Raw genomic sequence first — 20912 nt, forward strand, 5'->3', positions numbered from 1 at the left:
GAGGGTAGCCAATGTTACTCCGATTTTTAAGAAGGGTTCCAGAGGAGATCCGGGAAATTATAGACCGGTGAGTCTGACGTCGGTGCCGGGCAAGATGGTGGAGGCTATTATTAAGAATAAAATTGCAGAGCATATACAAAAACATGGACTGATGAGACAAGTCAGCACGGATTTAGTGAAGGGAAGTCTTGCCTCACCAATCTAATGCATTTTTTTGAGGGGGTAAGCAAACATGTGGACAATGGGGAGCCGGTTGATATTGTATATCTGGATTTTCAGAAGGCGTTTGACAAAGTGCCGCACGAAAGACTCCTGAAGAAATTGCAGAGTCATGGAATCTGAGGTAGGGTATTATTATGGATTAAGAACTGGTTGAAAGATAGGAAGCAGAGAGTAGGATTGCGTGGCCAGTATTCTCAGTGGAGGAGGGTAGTTAGTGGGGTCCCGCAGGGGTCTGTGCTGGGTCCGTTGCTTTTTAATGTATTTATAAATGACCTAGAGATGGGAATAACTAGTGAGGTAATTAAATTCGCCGATGACACAAAATTATTCAGGGTCGTCAAGTCGCAGGAGGAATGTGAACGATTACAGGAGGACCTTGCGAGACTGGGAGAATGGGCGTGCAAGTGGCAGATGAAGTTCAATGTTGACAAGTGCAAAGTGATGCATGTGGGTAAGAGGAACCCGAATTATAGCTACGTCTTGCAAGGTTCCGCGTTAGGAGTTACGGATCAAGAAAGGGATCTGGGTGTCGTCGTCGATGATACGCTGAAACCTTCTGCTCAGTGTGCTGCTGCGGCTAGGAAAGCGAATAGAATGTTGGGTGTTATTAGGAAGGGTATGGAGTCCAGGTGTGCGGATGTTATAATGCCGTTGTATCGCTCCATGGTGCGACCGCACCTGGAGTATTGTGTTCAGTACTGGTCTCCGTATCTCAAAAAAGATATAGTAGAATTGGAAAAGGTACAGCGAAGGGCGACGAAAATGATAGTGGGGATGGGACGACTTTCCTATGAAGAGAGGCTGAGAAGGCTAGGGCTTTTCAGCTTGGAGAAGAGACGGCTGAGGGGAGATATGATAGAAGTGTATAAAATAATGAGTGGAATGGATCGGGTGGATGTGAAGCGACTGTTCACGCTATCCAAAAATACTAGGACTAGAGGGCATGAGTTGAAGCTACAGTGTGGTAAATTTAAAACGAATCGGAGAAAATTTTTCTTCACCCAACGTGTAATTAGACTCTGGAATTCGTTGCCGGAGAACGTGGTACGGGTGGTTAGCTTGACGGAGTTTAAAAAGGGGTTAGATAGATTCCTAAAGGACAAGTCCATAGACCGCTATTAAATGGACTTGGAAAAATTCCGCATTTTTAGGTATAACTTGTCTGGAATGTTTTTACGTTTGGGGAGCGTGCCAGGTGCCCTTGACCTGGATTGGCCACTGTCGGTGACAGGATGCTGGGCTAGATGGACCTTTGGTCTTTCCCAGTATGGCACTACTTATGTACTTATGTACTTATGGGATGCGTCTCATCCTAGACCTAAAGGCCCTGAACAGAGATCTGGTCCGAGAAAAGTTCAGGATGCTTTCCCTGGGCACCCTTCTTCCCATGATTCAGAAAAACGATTGGCTATGCTCTCTGGACTTAAAGGATGCTTACACTCACATCCCGATACTGCCAGCTCACAGACAGTATCTTCAATTTCATCTGGGAACATGGCACTTTCAGTATTGTGTGCTACCCTTTGGTCTCGCCTCTGTGCCCAGGGTATTCACAAAATGCCTGGCTGTAGTAGTGGTGTCTCTATGCAGACTGGGAGTGCATGTGTTCCCTTACCTCGACGATTGGCTGGTGAAGAAAACCTCTGAGGCAGGAGCTCTACAGTCCATGCAGATGACTATTCGACTCCTGGAGCTACTAGGGTTTGTAATAAATTATCCAAAGTCGCACCTTCTTCCTGTTCAGAAACTCGAATTCATAGGGGCTCTGCTGGATTCTCAGACTGCTCGTGCCTACCTCCTGGAAGCGAGGACTGAGTCTTCTGTCCCTTGTTTCTTGGGTACGAGCATCGCAGCAGATCACAGCGCGGCAGATGTTGAGATTGCTCGGCCACATGGCCTCCACAGTCCGTGTCTCCCATGGCCTGCCTCCACATGAGATCAGCTCAATGGACCCTAGCGTCTCAGTGGTACCAAGCTGCTGGGGACCTAGAGGACGTAGTCCTACTGTCCACGAGTTTTCAGTCCATCCAGTGGTGGACAATTTGGTCCAATTTGACTCTGGGACGCCCTTTCCAAATTCCTCAGCCTCAAAAGGTGCTGACGACAGATGCATCTCTCTTGGGGTGGGGAGCTCATGTCGATGGGCTTCACAACCCAAGGGAGTTGGTCCCTTCAGGAGACAGGGTTACAGATCAACCTCCTGGAGTTGCGAGCGGTCTGGAACGCTCTAAAGGCTTTCAGAGATCGGCTGTCCCATCAAATTATTCAAATTCAGACAGACAACCAGGTTGCCATGTACTACATCAACAAGCGGGGGGGGGGGGGGCACCGGATTTCGCCCCCTGTGTCAGGAGGCCCGTCAGCATGTGGCTTTGGACTTGCCGGAATGGCATGTTTCTTCAAGACATGTATCTGGCAGGAGTAAACAACAGTCTGGCCAACAGATTGAGCAGGATCATGCAACCTCACGAGTGGTCGCTCAATTCCCGAGTGGTACGCCAGATCTTCCAAGTGTGGGGCACCCCCTTGGTGGATCTCTTTGCCACTCAAGTCAGTCACAAGGTCCTTCAGTTCTGTTCCAGACTTCAGGCCCACGGCAGGCTAGCGTCGGATGCCTTTCTCCTGGATTGGGGGAAAGGCCTCCTGTATGCTTATCCTCCCATACCTTTGGTGGGGAAGACTTTGCTGAAACTCAAGCAGGATCGAGGCACCATGATCCTGATCGCTCCCTTTTGGCCGCGTCAGATATGGTTTCCTCTTCTTCTGGAGTTGTCCTCCGAAGAACCGTGGAGATTTGAGTGTTTTCCGACCCTCATTACTCAGAACGAGGGGGCGCTTCTGCATCCCAATCTCCGGTCCCTGGGTCTCACGGCCTGGATGTTGAGAGCGTAGATTTTGCCTCCTTGGGTCTCTCAGAGGGTGTCTCCCGAGTATTGCTTGCTTCCAGGAAAGATTCCACTAAAAAGAGTTACTTCTTTCTATGGCGGAGGTTTGCCGTCTGCTGTGACAGCAAGGCCCTAGATCCTCGCTCGTCCTACACAGACCCTGCTTGAATACCTTTTGCACTTGTCCGAGTCTGGTCTTAAGACCAACTCTGTAAGAGTTCATCTTAGTGCGATTAGTGCATACCATTACCGTGTGGAAGGTAAGCCGATCTCGGGACAGCCTTTAGTTGTTCGATTCATGAGAGGTTTGCTTTTGTCAAAGCCCCCCATCAGACCTCCTACAGTGTCATGGGATCTCAATGTCGTTCTCACCCAGCTGATGAAAACCCCTTTCGAGCCACTGAATTCCTGCCATCTGAAGTACTTGACCTGGTGGCCATTTTCTTGGTGGCTGTTACCTCAGCTCGTAGGGTCAGTGAGCTTCAAGCCCTGGTAGCTCATGCTCCTTATACCAAATTTCATCACAATAGAGTAGTACTCTGCACTCACCCTAAGTTCTTGCCAAAAGTGGTGTCGGAGTTCCATCTGAACCAGTCAATTGTCTTGCCAACATTCTTTCCCCGTCCTCATATCCGCCCTGCTGAACGTCAGCTGCACACATTGGACTTCAAATGAGCATAGGTCTTCTATCTGGAGCGGACACAGCCCCACAGACAGTCCGCCCAAATATTGTTTCTTTTGATCCCAACAGAAGGGGAGTGGCTGTCGGGAAATGCACCATCTCTAATTGGCTAGCGGATTGCATCTTCTTCGCTTACGCCCAGTCTGGGCTGACTCTTGAGGGTCATGTCACGGCTCATAGTGTTAGAGCCATGGCAGCGTCAGTGGCCCACTTGAAGTCAGCCACTATCGAAGAGATTTGCAAGGCTGCGACGTGGTCATCTGTCCACACATTCACATCGCATTACTGCCTTCAGCAGGATACCCGACGCGACAGTCTGTTCGGGCAGTCGGTGCTGCAGAATCTGTTCGGGGTTTAGAATCCAACTCCACCCCCAGGCCCATTTTTATTCTGTTCCAGGCTGAACTCTCAGTTAGTTGAATAAGTTAGGTCAATCTCAGTTATGTCCTCGCCGTTGCGAGGCCCAATTGACAGTTTGTTGTTTTTGAGTGAGCGTGGGGGCTAGGGATACCCCATCAGTGAGAACAAGCAGCCTGCTTGTCCTCGGAGAAAGCGAAAGCTACATACCTGTAGAAGGTATTCTCCGAGGAAGCAGGCTGATTGTTCTCACAAACCCGCCCGCCTCCCCTTGGGAGTTGTGTCTTCCATTGTCTTTGTCTTTGCTATTTACTGGACTGACGAACACGAGCGCGTTTGGGCGGGAAGACGGCCGCGCATGCGCGGTGGGCGTGCGCACGCGAGGGCTAGCAAACGTCTTTGCTAGTGAAGATCTCAGATTGAAGGGGCTGCCGTGGACGTCACCCATCAGTGAGAACAATCAGCCTGCTGTCCTCGGAGAATACCTTCTACAGGTATGTAGCTTTCGCTTTACATACAGTAGCAGCCCTATAATCACTTAAACGCAAGCTGTTCACTCAAAAGTAAAACATCTCTGGGCCTAAGCCAAGCGAATTCCTACCTTTAAAAAAGTTTTTTGCCAGTGTTTTTTTTTTTTTTTTTTTAAATGTGGGCTAGGATGTTTTTCTTCATTGATTTAAGACTTGCAATTCTGAGAAATGCTGAACTGTCTAGGAGGAGGTTTTTTGTTTTTATATTCTCATTAAAGTGAAAATTTTAGTGCTGAATGAAAATGAGAGGCCAAGATATACAGATAATAGCGGCAACAACTTTGTATATGTAAAGTTTTATTCACAAAGTTTAACATACTAGATACTCAACAACCCTAAGTGGCCGTTTTCAGCTCCTGCATTTTTCAGGGGTTATAGAAGTTCTACAAATAACACAAATGTTAAATACATTAATAAATATGTAATAGCCATTAGAACTATACATTGATATGCATTTATACATTTTATTTATAGCAGTTTAGGATTTCAATAGCTCTATAAATGTGTTTTTGTTCATAGAATAACTGTGACTCCTGAGGAAAACATGAGCTGAAACGTGGTTTTGTAGAGTTGTTTAGCATGCTTTTTGAATAAATTTTAGTGCTGGCCAATCAATAGCCAGATTTGATAGTCATTAAGACATTAGAAACCTGCAGAATCTTATTGATGATGTGTATTAGTTCAATAATAAAGGCTTATTAGTTTTTGTTTCTATTTCCTCTTGATAATTCTAATATAGACCATGCTTCAGTGGACATGATCAAGTAATTGTGCTTTTCAGTGCTTTGTACAACCTGTGACATCATAATGTCTCTCTCAGCCACTTTTTCAAGTTATATGATAGTTTGCAGGTGGAAAGCCACTTTGGTGAGCAGGAGAGAACAGAGCCACTATAATTTGGTTGTCTTGATAATATTTTTCTTTTGTTTGCTAGTACATGACTCTCAATCCTATGGCCAAGAGGAAAAGCTCAGGCTCTCCCGATCGGAAGCCTTCTAAGAAGCCTAAAACAGAGGGCGAGAAAAATATCTTGAAAGAAATGGATAAGAAAAAGAAGAAACCTTCACTGGGTCAGCCTCTGAGTCCAACTCTCTGGGGCCAAATGCATCTAAAGAAATCACTTAATGGCTCTCCAGTGAAGATGAAAAAGCTGGGGAGTCCTAAGACTCCTGAGGAGGAGTTAGAGGAGGTCATGAAGATAATGAGTCCCTCAAAGCTAAACACTAACTTCCACATCCCAAAGAAGGGCACCCTGTCAGGAGGGGGCATGCCAGGGAAGAAGCAGAAGGGAAAAGGAGATAAGGCAAAACTATTAAATGGACAGAAATCCTCTGGAAAAAAATCACCAAAGAAAGGGTTAAAGAATCCGAAGATGAAACAAATGACGCTACTGGACATGGCAAAAGGTTCGCCTAAGGTGGCAAGGACATCCAAGAGCACAGGAAGTACTTCAAAATGTTCCAGCAAACCACAGAAACAATTACCCCCTGCTGCACTTCACCTCATTGCTTATTATAGAGACAATAAAGATCGAGAGGATAGAAAGAGTGCCCTGTCATGTGTAATCTCTAAAGCAGCTCGGCTGCTCTCAAATGAAGACCGTGCTCGCCTCCCAGAGGAGCTGCGGGTTTTGGTACAGAAACGCCACGAGCTCCTGGAGCATAAGAAGAAATGGGCATCCATGACAGAGGAACAGCGGAAAGAGTACCTAAAGAAGAAACGAGAAGAATTGAAAGAAAGGTTGAAGGAGAAAGCCAAGGAGCGCAAGGAGAAAGAAATGCAGGAGAAACGAGCGAAACAGCAGAGATACGAGGACCAAGAGCTTACTGGCAAGAACCTACCTGCCTTTAAATTGGTCGATACTCCTGAAGGGTTACCAAATACACTCTTTGGAGATGTGGCCATGGTAGTGGAGTTTCTTAGCTGTTACTCTGGTTTATTAATGCCTGATGGACAATACCCAGTTACTGCAGTTTCCCTCATGGAGGCATTATCTGCAGAAAAGGGTGGCTTTCTTTATCTGAATCGAGTACTAGTGATTCTTTTGCAGACTTTGCTGCAAGATGAAATTGCAGAGGACTATGCTGAGCTGGGAATGAAGCTCTCGGAGATCCCCCTTACTCTGCACTCTGCCTCAGAACTGGTTAGGATGTGCCTACGTAAATCTGATGTGCAGGAGGAGAGTGAGGGCTCTGCAGCAGTTGATGGTGCTGAGGAGAGCAAAGACTCTGCTATTTTTGACGATAATGAGGTGGAGGATGAGTTCTTGGAGAAACTGGAAACTTCAGAGTTCTTTGAACTAACACCAGAGGAGAAGCTGCACATTTTGACAGCCCTTTGCCATCGCATTCTAATGACTTATTCAGTGCAGGATCACGTAGAATCCAAACTTCAGCGGTCAGCTGAGCTGTGGAAGGAGAGACTAGCCATGTTGAAAGAGGAGAATGACAAAAAACGGGCAGAAAAACAGAAACGTAAAGAGATGGGAGCCAAGATCAAAGAAAATGAGAAGGAAGAGAACAGTGGGATAGGAAAGGCTGACAAGAAGAAGGAAACAGAAAAAAAAATAGAAACGGATAATGCACTGAAGCCTGAACAGCAAATGGAGCTGGCATGTGAAGATATGATTAGTGCCGTAAAAAGCAGAAGGCTCCTGGCCATGCAAGCTAAGAAAAACAAAGAACAGCATGAAAAGGAAATGAAAGGTACGAAGGGTGTGTGTGTGTGTCAGGAGTGTAGCTGGTGGTGGGGTTTATATTAGTGCTGAGTGAACCTGTTCATTATGGGACCTTTGATTGCTTTGTCCAGCCATTAGCAAAGTTGAAACACAAACAGGGATTGAAAGAGTAAGAATACTAAAGGAAGACCAAACTGCCTGCACTATTTTATTGGTCAATTCAAAAATTTGGAATCTGATATTCAGTGTGCTGGCAAGTTATCTAAATATTCAGCAGAATTAATCCATTGTCTGCATCTGAATATATTGGAATAACGTCTTTTCTGAATCTAGCTAGTGTGAAACACCAGTAATGACTAGATAGCTTGTTCATGCTTTTAGAACAGCACCTGCTCCTTTCAATATGAATAACTATTGTGCAGCCAGCAGTTCGTGCAAGTAAAACTTGCTTTATTGCGAAAGAGGTAATAGACAAATTTATTATTACATTTATATCCCACATTTTCCCACTGATCGCAGGCTCAAAGTGGCTTACAAACTGTTTATCAACTTCTGTGTGTTGTGTATGCCTGTCAGTAGTATAGGATAGCATACAGTAGGGATATCTGTGGTGGTAGTGCAAAATATTTTAATTGAGAATAGAAAGTTTTTGAACTCTATAGAGTATCATACTTTGTTATTCAGTACATGTACCACATACAGTTCAAGTGCAAAAATCAAAATATCCAGCAAAATACTGATGTGTAGATACAGAATTTTAAAAAATATAAGAGAAGAATATTGCCCGCTGTTGACATTACAGATGCTTTCCTTAGGGATTCATCTTTCTTTCACAAAGTGAAATTCTGCATCACATATCCTTTCACAACCTTCAACTCGGGTGTTGCTGGTTCTTGCAGTTCCCTTGAGTTTACAGGCTAAGTAGTTGAGTTGAAGACATGATTGAAAACCAGTAGATAGTTATTTACTAATCAACAGTCATCTAGACTACTGTAACGCAATCTACGCTGGCTGCAAGGAGCAAATACTCAAACTTCAGACAGCCCAGAACACTGCAGCTAGATTCATATTCGGTAAAACAAAATATGAAAGTGCTAAGCCTTTACGAGAAAAGCTACATTGGCTCCCACTCAAAGAACGCATCACGTTCAAAATATGCACTCTAGTTCACAAAATCATCCACGGTGACGCCCCAGCCTACATGACAGATCAGATAGACCTACCACCCAGGAATGCTAAAAAATCTTCCCGCACATTCCTTAATCTTCACCTCCCCAATTGCAAAGGTCTGAAATACAAACTAATACATGCGTCAACCTTTTCCTACTTGAGCACACAATTCTGGAACGCTTTACCACGCAACTTAAAAACGTTCTATGAACTGACTAACTTCTGCAAACTACTGAAGACCCCACCTCTTTGACAAACATACCACAATGATCAACACATGTGAACTCTTCCACATGTCACCAGAACTATCCTACTCTATTATGTGTTATTATAGGATCATGTTTTATTATTATCACGCTACCCAAGATTTCTTTTGCAATACTAAATGTATACTTTCCTACAAATTTCCACAATTCATGATGTATTGTAAGCCACATTGAGCCTGCAAAAACGTGGGAAAATGTGGGCTACAAATGCAATAAATAAACAGTTGTTTCCACAAGTTCCCTGTTTGGTCTTCTGTGTCCTTACCTAGCTGAAGAGCCAGACCTGAGCTGTGAATTCCACCAAGTTACTTGAAAGGGTACAGTATGCTAGCGTCATCCATTATTGTGAGTAGGACTCAGCATAAGTGGACTAGTTGTATGGGCTCTGAGTATCCTTTAGTCTCTAATGGTTATATCATGTGTTTCTCTTCTGGTTGAACAGAGAAACTGGAGAAGGAGGCAGAGGAGGAGAGAATCCGAAAGCAAAAGGCTGCAGCAGAAAAAGCATTTCATGAAGGCATCGCTAGTGCCAAACTGGTGATGCACAGGTCACCTCTTGGCACTGACCGCAATCACAACAGGTAGGAAAGATTTGTAGGATGTGGTGCATGCTATGCTGACACATGTGGATGTTGTAGTATGTCACTGCCATGTTTTTTTTTAGTTAAGGGTCAGAACTGTCCTTATCCTAATTCAGTTTTACTCTGGAGTATTGAAAAAGCCTAGTCAATATCCTGGTTGGATAGGTACTTGAAGTGAGAATCTACTTGTCCAAAAGTTTGTTTTATCCTAATGTGTTAAAAGGGGCTACAATACAATACATGTCTAATGTCTGTGGACACTTTTGATAATGATCTTATCATTTTGGACAAATGGTTGATCATGTGTGGAATATTTCACATAGGACTCTTTATCTATGGTATTATTTTGGTTACACAATAAGGATTGTACATCCTTTCTTTTCATCTTTACCTATCATTTTGGGTAATGGTTCCATTAAAAAGAAATCTACAAAAATGGAAAGTGGTTCCAAGATGGAACCATTACCTGAAATGATAGGTGAATCTGAAAATAAGGCTGTACATTCCTGATCACGTAACCAAAATATTGTTATCAAGCCAGCTGGTGAAGAATGTGGCAAGGTCAAGATATGTGGAAGAAATTGAGAGAGAGGATATAATACACTATCATAAACTTATCTTGAAGACCCCACAGAGGGTCTCAAGAAGGAAATCTGAGGTGGTTGATTTTGTCTTCAAGATTGGATACATTACATCAAAGGAGAAGAGGTTTTTTTTTGTTTTCTTTTTTGTCTTTTTAAACAATTGATTGTCCTGTTGTCCCCATGATACGCACTTTTAACTAAAATACATAAATCTATGATTGACCATCTGGGTAATGGTTCCATTTTGGAATCGTTTTTAATTTTTATAGATTTCTTCTTAAGGCCCTTTGTACCATTATGTGAGAGATTACAACATGGTTAGATTTATGGGCAGTTTTGATGGTGTACTTTCTAATAATTTGGTCAATTAGATATTGTGGAATGTATGTGTATAGAGAATCAAACTGAAGCACTTTCCGTTATAGAAAATACACTGAAAAGTAGAACCACCCTTTGCAGAATTTCAAATTTTCATTCTTTTCTTAGCCTCTATTGCTTTGACTAAGAACTCCCCCCCCCCCCCCCCCCCCCCCCCCATTGCAACAGGCTCTCTATGGCACCTGATACTGTAAACCTTTACCTGTCTAACTTTGAGGAAATCTTGCTGAAATTGTCCATTCAGTGAGGAAGTTAGATTGTATAAATGCTACATTGTCTTTTGAGAAGTCACAGTGCTTGAATGAGACCATGGGGGGGGGGGGGGGGGGGGGGGGGGGGTTAGGTTTGTTAGGAACTGGGCAATATTCTGGGAAAGGATATTTAAAGGATATCACCAAAACAGGGAACATACCATTGATAGGTTGGATCAAATTGGGGGAGGGTTAAGTGGAGCTAAAAACATATGTTTTTAGGGATGCATATGGAGATGCTGTAGTTCCTGAGTGAGCCGTCCTTTCCCCCTTGTTTTTACCCCCCACCTTCTTCCATATTGAATTTGTTGTAGTTCTCATCACCTACCCTACTCTATTCCCTCGTTTGACAATTCCATTTTTCCTAGTGCCCCTCTCCCTTAAATGTTGTTAGATTGTAAACTACCCTGGTGGTGGTCCTCCTAATGGCGAGAAAGGTGGTCCTCCTAATGGCGAGATAGGAAGTTTTGAATAAACTTGGAAACTTGAACATGATTTTTTTTCCGTTTTCTTCTCCTAAAGATATTACACGTTTGGAAATCTTTGAAGGTTTGTTGGCTTTTCAAGCTGTGAGATTAGGAAAAAAATTTCTTTTTTTTCCTTGGCATCAGCAGCAGATGAATCCATAGACTTGTGGGTTGTGACCATCTACTAGCAGGTGAAGATAGAGAGCGCTGAACTGCAATGCCTTATAGGATGGAATGCCCCTTGGTCAGTTAGTATTCTCTATCTCCAGCAAGCAGATGGATGGTCTCTCACAAGCTCCTGATCTTATCTGATGGTGGCTCCTGTTCTGGGTCTCAGTTTAGTAGAGCTTTGGGGGTGTGTGGCTGAGTGGTGCCACCTTTAGGAGGGAGTACACCTGGTCACCATAGGTCCCTCCCCCACCCTTCTCCCCTCTCCAGCCCTTCCTTGCTGGGAAAATAAAATGGGGCATAATTCTTTAAAGCCCTCACAGCATTGGCTGCAGGAGAGATACTGGTTTGGGCCAGTATAAAGGGCTTGGTAATGGAGAGGTGTGAGTTCGACAGGCAGGATTCCTGATGGCTGGATCTTCCCGGGTGAGTGTATCTTTACATTTTCTTTCACCTTTGGGTCAGTTGTGGTTTTACCTTTTCTTTACAATGGCTTCCGGGTCCCACTGTGGGAAGCAGGGAGCAGCATTGGGGGGCAGTATCCAGGTGACTGGCAGAGGGGGCTGTGTTCGGGGAGGCCTCGTTAGCTTCCCGAGCAGGAGAGATGTGGGCTCATTCCCCTCATGGGGCCGAAAGTGATCCTGCAGCCTTTTTAATAACAGCGTGAGTCGGGAGCAGCACTGTCAGTGGCTCCCTTACCCAGAGGTCCTGCTGTGGGGGCTTCTCTGGGACTGGGGTCTTCTGATTCCCTCCCCCCCCCCCCCCCCAAGTTCATGCTGCTGCTCTATATTGCTTATATGTTGCAGAAGTCTGTTAGGGGAACTGACAGTTCCTTTTTGGCTCAGCCTTTGGAGATTTCTGGCTTGTTCCCTGCCTCAGTCTCCACTGATGGACCCTGCCCCAAAGAGGAGACGTTTGCACTCCAGCTCTGACGTAGGGAGACAGGGGAGCAACAGACCCTATCATTCTGAGGGAGTCATTTCAGGGCAGCCCCTGTTCTGCAGGAGGAATTGGAGGAGGGGGAACTATTTACAGAGGACTCTGATGATCCCACCGCAGTGTGGGTATTTCATAAGGAGGATTTGGCTTCCTTTATACCTAAGGCACTAAAGGTTCTTAATCTGCTAATCTTAAAATAGTGAGCACTAGAAGTCCGCTTCAGTCTTTTCCAGTGCATGAGGCTATGCAGGAAATCATTTCTATTCAGTGAGTCACCCCAGACATTGCCCTTCAGTTGGTGGTGGCTATGACGACATAGCCACCACCAATGGGATAAAGGCACGAGTCTTTACCCCATTTCAGCACCTGAGCTGGAAAAGCTATGTTTGCTTAAAATGGATTCGTTAGTTAGGGTTACCATATTTTGTCCTCTGAAAAAGAGGACATGTCATGCCCCTGCCCCACCCACACCACACCCTCCCCTCCAAGTTCTAGTCCCTCCCTCCCTCTCCTCCCAGTTCCAGGCCCCCCCTCCTCCCTCCCTTCCTTTCTTCGAGTTCCAGGCCCCTCCTCTCCATCCCTCCCTCCAAGTTCCAAGGTCCCCCCCCCTTCAAGTTCCAGGGTCCCTCCCGCCCTAACTCCCTTCAAGTTTCAGGGTCCCCCCCCCTCCGAATTTTACCCACTGAATTTTAAAGGTCATCGACAACATCAATCTAGTTATTCTTCCCATACCTGAGGTTACGGCGGCAGCTAAGGGGAGGCTGGCTGGCCACTGGCACACGAACAGACAAGACGCTGTAGTCTTGTCGGGAACCGGGGTTATTATGGCAGCGGCTGCAGTAGCTGCACTTAAAAGCGCTGCGCCTGCGTGCAGGACTCGGAGGAATCAGCTGACACATGCACAGACGCTGCAACCTGCCTGCGTCGGCCCACGCTATAGGTCAGAGCAGAGGAGACAGGAAGGAGGAGTCAGGAGGACAGGTCGACGTCGACCGACTGAAGAAACCCGGACAAATCCGGGAAATTAAGAAACCCGCCCGGACTCCCGACGGCGCCCTCAAAAAGAGGACATGTCCGGGGAAATCCGGACACATGGTAACCCTAGTGTTAAATACTATTCCTAGTGTGAGAGCCAGTGAACAGCATCAGGGCACTGCACCATGAACATTAGGTCCTCTGAAAGGGCAGAGCCGGTGATGGGAGGCGGGGCTAGTGCTGGGCAGACTTCTACGGTCTGTGCCCTGAAAATGGCAGATATAAATCAAGGTCAGGTATACACATAAAGTAGCACATATGAGTTTATCTTGTTCGGCAGACTGGATGGACTGTACAGGTCTTTCTCTGCCGTCATCTACTATGTTACTATATTTAGTGTTCTCATATTCTCAGATACCTTTCATTTAGAGAACTTTGAGTCCCCCTCAGTTTTTTCACAGAGGGCAGTTACTTAAACACCCTGAAAGTTTTCTCCCTTCTTTTGCGGAACTTTCTTTTTCTTACCAGAACTTTATTTATATTGACAGTACAGGAATTACATTTTTTCAGCACCCTTAGAAAGGAGTTTATTTAGTCAGGCTTAGTGCTGTTTGTGCCATGTTTCTGTGAGAAATGTTACATATTGTTGTTTTCTGAGGTTAGTGCACTGGTCTCCATGGTAACCATGGAACCTCAGTGCTGCCGTGGGGGCATTTTCTCCATGTGCAGTGTTTACAGCAAAATAGTTTTATTCTGGAAGGTGGCTGGCTTTCAGCCTGAAGGTCATGGGTTCAAGGCAGGTTTTTGCATCATATTAGAAGCGGTGGAGGCTCTTTCAAATGGGGCATATTTTACTTCATGCTCCCATTGTACTTGCTTTAACAAGCAGTTCATTGCATGGCTGGGACAGCTAATACTACACTACAGTGCTGGATCCCGAGCTGTCATGACTTCCTGGGCAGAAGCCCATCTGTTCTCCCTGGAGGAAATATGTAGAGCAGCGACATGGTCATCCTTGCATATCTTCTTCAGACACTACTGTTTGGATGTGTCTGCTCGGTTGGATGCATCTTTTGGAGTATCTGTTCTATCCATGGGAGCTTTAGGTTCTCACCCTATTTCAGGACTGCTTTGCTTTATCCCACAAGTCTCTGGATTCATCTGCTGCTGACGCAAAGGAATGAAAAATGATTTCTTACCTGATAATTTTCTTTCCTTCAGTCGCAGCAGATGAATCCAGAGGCCCACCCTGTTTTTCCGGTGGTTCCTATTGGTTACTTCTCTCTGTTGGAACATGTTGCTGCATTTTTATATTTTAGATGGACTGTTGTAATCGATTTACGTGTTTGCAGTTCTTGGTTTAGCACTTTTCACTTTGGAGAAGGAGAAATGTTATAATTCTGTGTTCTTCTGCTTTATGAGAAATAACTCACCAAGGACCATTCCATCCTGTAAGACACTGCAGTTCAGTGCTTTCTATCTCTACCTGCTGATAGATGGTCACAATCCACAAGCCTCTGGATTCGACTAAAGGAAAGAAAATTGTCAGGTAAGAAATTATTTTTCAATACTTACATCTTCGGCTTCCTATCTGGAATTTGCTCTGACCTGGAAGGTTTGATTGGGTTGTAAGCCCGGTTATTATATGTTAAAGGGCATGGAATCAAATAAACTAAAAGTTCTGCAGGACACAAAATACACCTTGGAATTTTTAAGGATAAAAATTCCTTCTCCAAGAACAAGCAGGCCTTCCATATCATCATGCTGATCAATCCATAGACTGGTGGTTGTGTCCATCTACCAGCAGGTGGAGATAGAGAGCAATCCTTTTGCCTCCCTAAATGTGGTCATGTGCTGCCGGAAACTCCTCAGTATGTTCTCTATCTCAGCAGGTGGTGGTCACACAGCAGCAGCAGCTCTGGCTAGGTCTCCAAGCCTAATTCTTAGGTTTTGTTGAGTACCTGGGGTTGAGGGCTCTTCTTGAGCAAGTGCAAACCTGGTGGTGCCAGGTCCCTCCTTTTCTCCCCCCTCCCGCTGGCACCGTTTAAAAAAAAAAAAAAAATTGAACGGAGTTTCGCGCCGGACGCCATTTTGGATGCGCAGCATGTTTCTCCCCCGATCTTGCGAGCGCCAGTTGAGGGTGCGTCTAGGGCCGTGGCCCAGGCGGCAGAAGTGCACAGTCTAGGGGGTTCTTCCCTCAGTTCATTTTGCTGCTGCATCAGGCTTTTCTTATGCTAAACGCTGCCCCGGCTCCCCCCTCTGATCAAGGGATTGAGGCCTCCGGAAGCAAACTCCCTCGGGTGGACTTCCAGGCCCTAGAGGACTCTGTCTCCTCTGATGTAGATGAGGGCAGCGTATCTGAGTTCTCCCAACGGTCCTTTAGGGATTCCTTGGAGGAGACGGATTCCCGCTCGGCTGGAGCGGATGACCCCTCTGCAGCACAGATCTTTCGCTCAGAGGATTTGCCCAACCTGTTTGTGCAGGCCATGAGCATTTTGAAGATTTCCTCTCTGGAGGACGTCTCTCCCTCAGCCTCTGTTGGCTCTGCCATTATGCTGGGGACGAAGCGCCCGCCTAGAACCTTCCACGTGCATGAAGCCATGCACACCTTGATTTCAGCTTATTGGGATTTCCCAGAAGCGAGCCTTAAAGTGGCTAGGGCTTTGTCCCGCCTCTATTCTCTGCCTGAAGGTGAACGGGAGGCCTTTCTTGGGCCTACCGTGGATTCTTTAATCACTGCGTTGACTAAGAAAACGGCGTTGCCGGTGGAAGGTGGCACGGAACTAAAGGATGCCCAAGACAAGGAGATTGGAGGCGGCTGCTTTAAGTTTGCAGGCCTCAATTTGCGGCTTCTATGTGGCCAGGTCGTGCCTGACGCTGGTGCAGCGGGCTTCCCCCTCGGATCCTTCCTTGAGGGCTGATTGGCCAGCCCTGGAATCGGGCTTGGCCTGCTTGGCAGACTTGCTGTATGATGTCTTGAGAGCCTCGGCTAAAGGTATGGCTCAGACAGTCTCTGCACTGCGGTGGATTTGGCTAAAGCATTGGTCTGTTGACCACGCTTCTGTCTCGCCTGGCTAAGTTGCCTTTCAAAGGCAAGCTGCTCTTTGGGGTCGAGCTGGACAAGATTGTGACCGATCTCGGCACGTCTAAGGGCAAGAGGTTACCGGAGGTCAGGGCTCGAGCCAGTGGTGCCCGCCCCGGTTCCTCCAAAGGACGGTTTCAGGAAGCCCGTCGGTATCGCCCGGGCAAGTCGGGCTCCTCTGCCCCCTTTTCCTTCATAAGGAACTTCTACCCCAAGCAGCATTCCTTTCGCAGAGACCGCCGTCCCGAAGGTGCCTCCTCCGGTCCTCCCCCAGGGTCTTGTACCCAATGATGGGGCGCTGGTCCATGGCCCAGAGCAGATTGGAGGACGCCTATCGTTTCTGGGCAAGTGGACTAGGGTAACTTCAGTCGCTTGGGTGCTGGAAGTCATCAGAGACGGCTACAAGCTAGAGTTCTGCCGACCCTTAAGAGACGGGTTTGTGCACTCTCCCTGCAAGTCTCCGCTCAAAGCTGTGGCAGTGCAGCAGACTTTGGACAATCTGATCCGCCTGGGGGCGGTCGTTCCGGTGCCAGAAGATCAGCTTGGCAAGGGACGTTACTCCATTTACTTTGAGGTACCAAAGAAAGGAGGTTCTGTCCGGCCTATCCTCGACCTCAAAGGAGTCAATCGGGCCTTGTAAGTTCGGCACTTCCGGATGGAGACTCGCCGCTCTGTTATAGCGGCAGTGCAGGCAGGGGAGTTCCTGGCATCTTTGGACATCAAGGAAGCTTACTTGCATATTCCCATCTGGCCTCCTCATCAACGCTTTCTGCGTTTTGCAGTTCTGAGCCGACACTTCCAGTTCAGAGCCCTCCCGTTCGGGTTGGCTACTGCTCCGTGGACCTTCTCCAAAGTAATGGTGGTCATCGCGGCCTTCCTTCGCAAGAAAGGAGTACAAGTCCGTCCTTATCTGGACGACTGGTTGATCCAAGCCCCCTCTTATGCAGAGTGCGGCAGAGCTTCAGACCGGGTGATTGCTCTTTTGAGCTCCCTGGGGTGGATCATCAACTGGGAGAAAAGCCAGCTACGCCCGACTCAGTCCCTGGAGTATCTGGGAGTTCGATTCGACTCCCAAGAGGGCAGAGTGTTCCTGCCAGACAATCGGATTGTCAAGCTTCAGGCTCAGGTGGACAAGTTCCTACCAGCCTCTCCTCTTCGGGCTTGGGACTATGTGCAGCTGTTGGGCTCTATGACGGCCACGATGGAAGTAGTGCCCTGGGCCAGGGCCCATATGAGACCTATACAGCTCTCTCTGCTGCAGTGATGGACTCCAGCTTCAGAGGATTACGCTGTGCGCCTTCCCTTGGATCCAGCGGTGCGCAGGGCGCTGAGCCTGGTAGCTGAGGCCAGACAAACTGTCTGCAGGAATGCCTCTTATGACCCCGGAGTGGGTTGTCGTCAGGGCGGATGCCTCCTTTTTCGGGCTGGGGAGCCCACTTCTTGGGAAGGACAGCGCAGGGGCTCTGGTCCCCTGCAGAGGCAAAGTGGTCTATCAACCTCCTGGAACTCAGAGCCATTCGGTTGGCGCCTTTGGAGTTTCTCCCGGTCCTGGCGCTGCAGCCAGTACGGATCCGGTCAGACGATGCCACGGCTGTGGCCTATGTCAATCGCCAGGGAGGTACCATGAGCGCCCCTCTAGCCAAGGAGGCCATGAAGCTATGCCTGTGGGCGGAAGCAAATCTGGAACAGCTGTCGGCGGCCCACATGGCGGGAGTCATGAATACTGCTCAGGCCTTCTTGGACATCAAGAAGCGCTGGGGCCAGCCGAGCCTAGATCTGATGGCGTCATCAGCCAATTGCCAAGTGCCGCGCTTTTTCAGCAGAGGACGGGACCCTCGATCTCTGGGAGTAGATGCTCTTCTCCAACAGTGGCCGACACAGGTGCTTCTCTATGTGTTCCCGCCTTGGCCCATGTTGGGCAGGGTGCTAGGCTGGGTGGCAAAGCATCCGGGCCAGATAATCCTGGTGAGTCCGGATTGGCCCAGACGTCCCTGGTATGCGGACTTGATCAGGATCTCAGTGGACGGCCCTCTGCAGCTGCCAGCGGAGCGGGGCCTGTTGCATCAGGGTCCCGTGGTAATGGAGGATCCCTCCCCCTTTGGTCTTTCGGCCTGGCTATTGAGCGGCAGCGTCTGAAGAAGAAGGGCTTCTCAGACAAGGTCATAGCGCTCTACTTTACTGCTTACTCCTTGGTTTGGCGTATCTTTGCATCGTGGTGTGAGGCAGGCTCACTTTCTCCCTGCACTGCTCCAATTTCTTCAGTATTGGCGTTCCTGCTAGAAGGTCTGGAAGAAGGCCTGTCGCTCAGTTCCCTTAAGGTCCAGGTAGTGGCTCTTGCTTGCTTCAGGGGTCACCTGAAGGGTGCATCCCTGGCCTCGCAGCCAGAGGTGGTGCGCTTTCTCAAGGGAGTTAATCACCTGCGCCCTCCTCTGCACTCAGTGGTACCTGCGTGGAATCTCAATCTGGTGCTAAGAGCCTTGCAGAAGCCACCTTGTGAACCCTTGTCGGGGGCATCTCTGAAAGACCTGATGTTGAAAGCAGTCTTTTTGGGTGGCTATCACTTCAGCCAGAAGAGTTTCCGAGCTCCAGGCGCTATCATGTCGAGAGCCCTTTCTGCAGTTCACTGAGGCAGGAGTGTCTGTTCGCACAGTGCCTTCCTTCCTGCCCAAGATTGTTTCTCGCTTCCATGTGAATCAGCAGCTCTGTCTCCCATCCTTTCGTAGGGAGGACTACCCAGAGGAGTACTCTGCTCTCAAATATGTAGATGTGAGACGAGTCATCATCAGATACTTGGAAGTGACCAATGATTTCCGGAAGTCGGATCATCTGTTTGTCCTGTTTGCAGGTCCTCGTAAGGGCCTGCAGGCTGCTAAGCCTACAGTGGCAAGATGGGTCAAGGAAGCCATTGCAGCGACTTATGTGGCCGCGGGGAAGGTGCCGCCTATCCGGCTGAAGGCTCACTCCACTATAGCTCAGGCGGCCTCGATGGCGGAGGCCGGGTCCGTCTCCTTGGAAGAGATTTGCAAGGCAGCAACTTGGGCATCGGCTCATACCTTCTCCAGGCATTACCGCTTGACTGTGGCTGCTCGGGCGGAGGCCCGATTTGGAGCTTCAGTGTTGCGGTCAGGGATTTCTATGTCCCGCCCTGGGTGAGTACTGCTTCGGTACATCCCACCAGTCTATGGATTGATCGGCATGATGATATGAAAGTTGAAATTATGTATCATACCTAATAATTTTCTTTCCATTAATCATAGCTGATCAATCCATAGCCCCTCCCAGATATCTGTACTGTTTTTATTCTGGTTGCATTTCAGGTTCAAGTTTAGTCTTCAGTTCCTGTTCAGGAGGACTTCGTGTTCAAGTTTTTTCAATTGGATTCTTCAGGAGTTGAGACGATTTTGTGTTACAGTGAGCTGCTGCATTCCTCTCTCCTCCGTTTTACGGGGCTGGATTGAGACCTAAATTCTGCCGGCGCTCCCTCCCGCTTCATGCGGCTGTAGGGCAGCTTTGTACCCCTTCCGCTTTGGCGGTGTTCGGGTCAGTCAGCTCCTCCCGCGGTTGCGGTTGCAGGATAAGCCAGATCCCCCCGCATCTGCGGGTGTGGTGTCCCTCCCCCGCTCCGCGGGGATGAGCTGGACGGATTCCTCTCCCCCGTTTCGGCGGTGGTGAGCTGGGCAGAGTGTCCCTTTGTGGGTGTAATTTTCTAAGTGCTGAGTCCTGCGGATGGAGCTTTGATATCGACATACTGAGGAGTTTCCGGCAGCACATGACCACATATAGGGTGGCAAAAGGATTGCTCTCTATCTCCACCTGCTGGTTGATGGACACAACCCACCAGTCTATGGATTGATCAGCTATGATTAATGGAAAGAAAATTATCAGGTATCCTATATAATAAAACTCACCTCCAACGTTCTAATGCTTGGGACCGTGGCTCCCTCAGCAGGTGGTCTACTAGGCAGCATCGAACTCCATGACGTCAAGAAATACAGCTGAACGCAGGAACTGGCTGCTGGCATGTGGAAAAAAAAAGAAAAAAAAAGGCACCAGACCCACAGTAACAAAAAAACAAACAAACCCAAAAGGGTGAAGAGAGAGCCTCCGGGCAACTCAGCAGGGGCCCTCGACCACACTGCAAGCTGCAGGAAGCTGAATCGCCCTCCAGTCCTGCAGTAACCAAAAAAAAAAAAAAAGTGAACACACAGGCTCCGGGCACCTCAGCAAGCAGCAGGAAGCTGAACAGCCCTCTGGACCCGCACTAACAAAACAAAAACAAAGGTGAAGACACAGCCTCCAGCATATCAGCAGGGGTCGACTATAACGCAAGCTGCTTGAAGCCTAGCAGACGGACCAACTTTCCTAACAGCAGGTACACTTATGGGAGAGAAAGGGCAGGGGAAAAAAAAAAGAGCACAATCACGAGATTAAAAAAAAAAAAAGAAAAGGAACTGAAAAACCAGGGGGGGGGGGGGGGGGAACTACCCTGCACCTCAGACAGAAGGAAGGGGTCATACACACACACACAGTCTTTCACTCTTTGTGTGACACACACTCTCAAACACACACACTCTCTGTCTGACACACACACATGTTCTCTCTCACATGCAGGGAGGGGGGGAGGAAAAGAGAGGGGCCTGGAACTTCAAGGGGAGACAGACAAAAACACATGGAGAGGGGGGAGAGAACAGAATGAGA

At 47.7% G+C, this 20912-nt stretch overlaps 1 protein-coding gene across 1 annotated transcript in view; it reads left to right on the plus strand.

Moving 5' to 3' along the window:
* Window positions 1-20912, plus strand: part of BAZ1B (bromodomain adjacent to zinc finger domain 1B) — a 428988-nt gene that overhangs the window by 107230 nt on the left and 300846 nt on the right. The window contains exons 6-7 of the mRNA XM_030186030.1: window positions 5611-7381; window positions 9232-9370. Of these exons, the coding sequence (XP_030041890.1) occupies window positions 5611-7381; window positions 9232-9370 (1910 nt within the window). The remainder of the gene's footprint in view (window positions 1-5610; window positions 7382-9231; window positions 9371-20912) is intronic.

This window comes from Microcaecilia unicolor, chromosome 13 (genome assembly GCF_901765095.1).
Source record: "Microcaecilia unicolor chromosome 13, aMicUni1.1, whole genome shotgun sequence".
Lineage (NCBI taxonomy): Eukaryota > Metazoa > Chordata > Amphibia > Gymnophiona > Siphonopidae > Microcaecilia > Microcaecilia unicolor.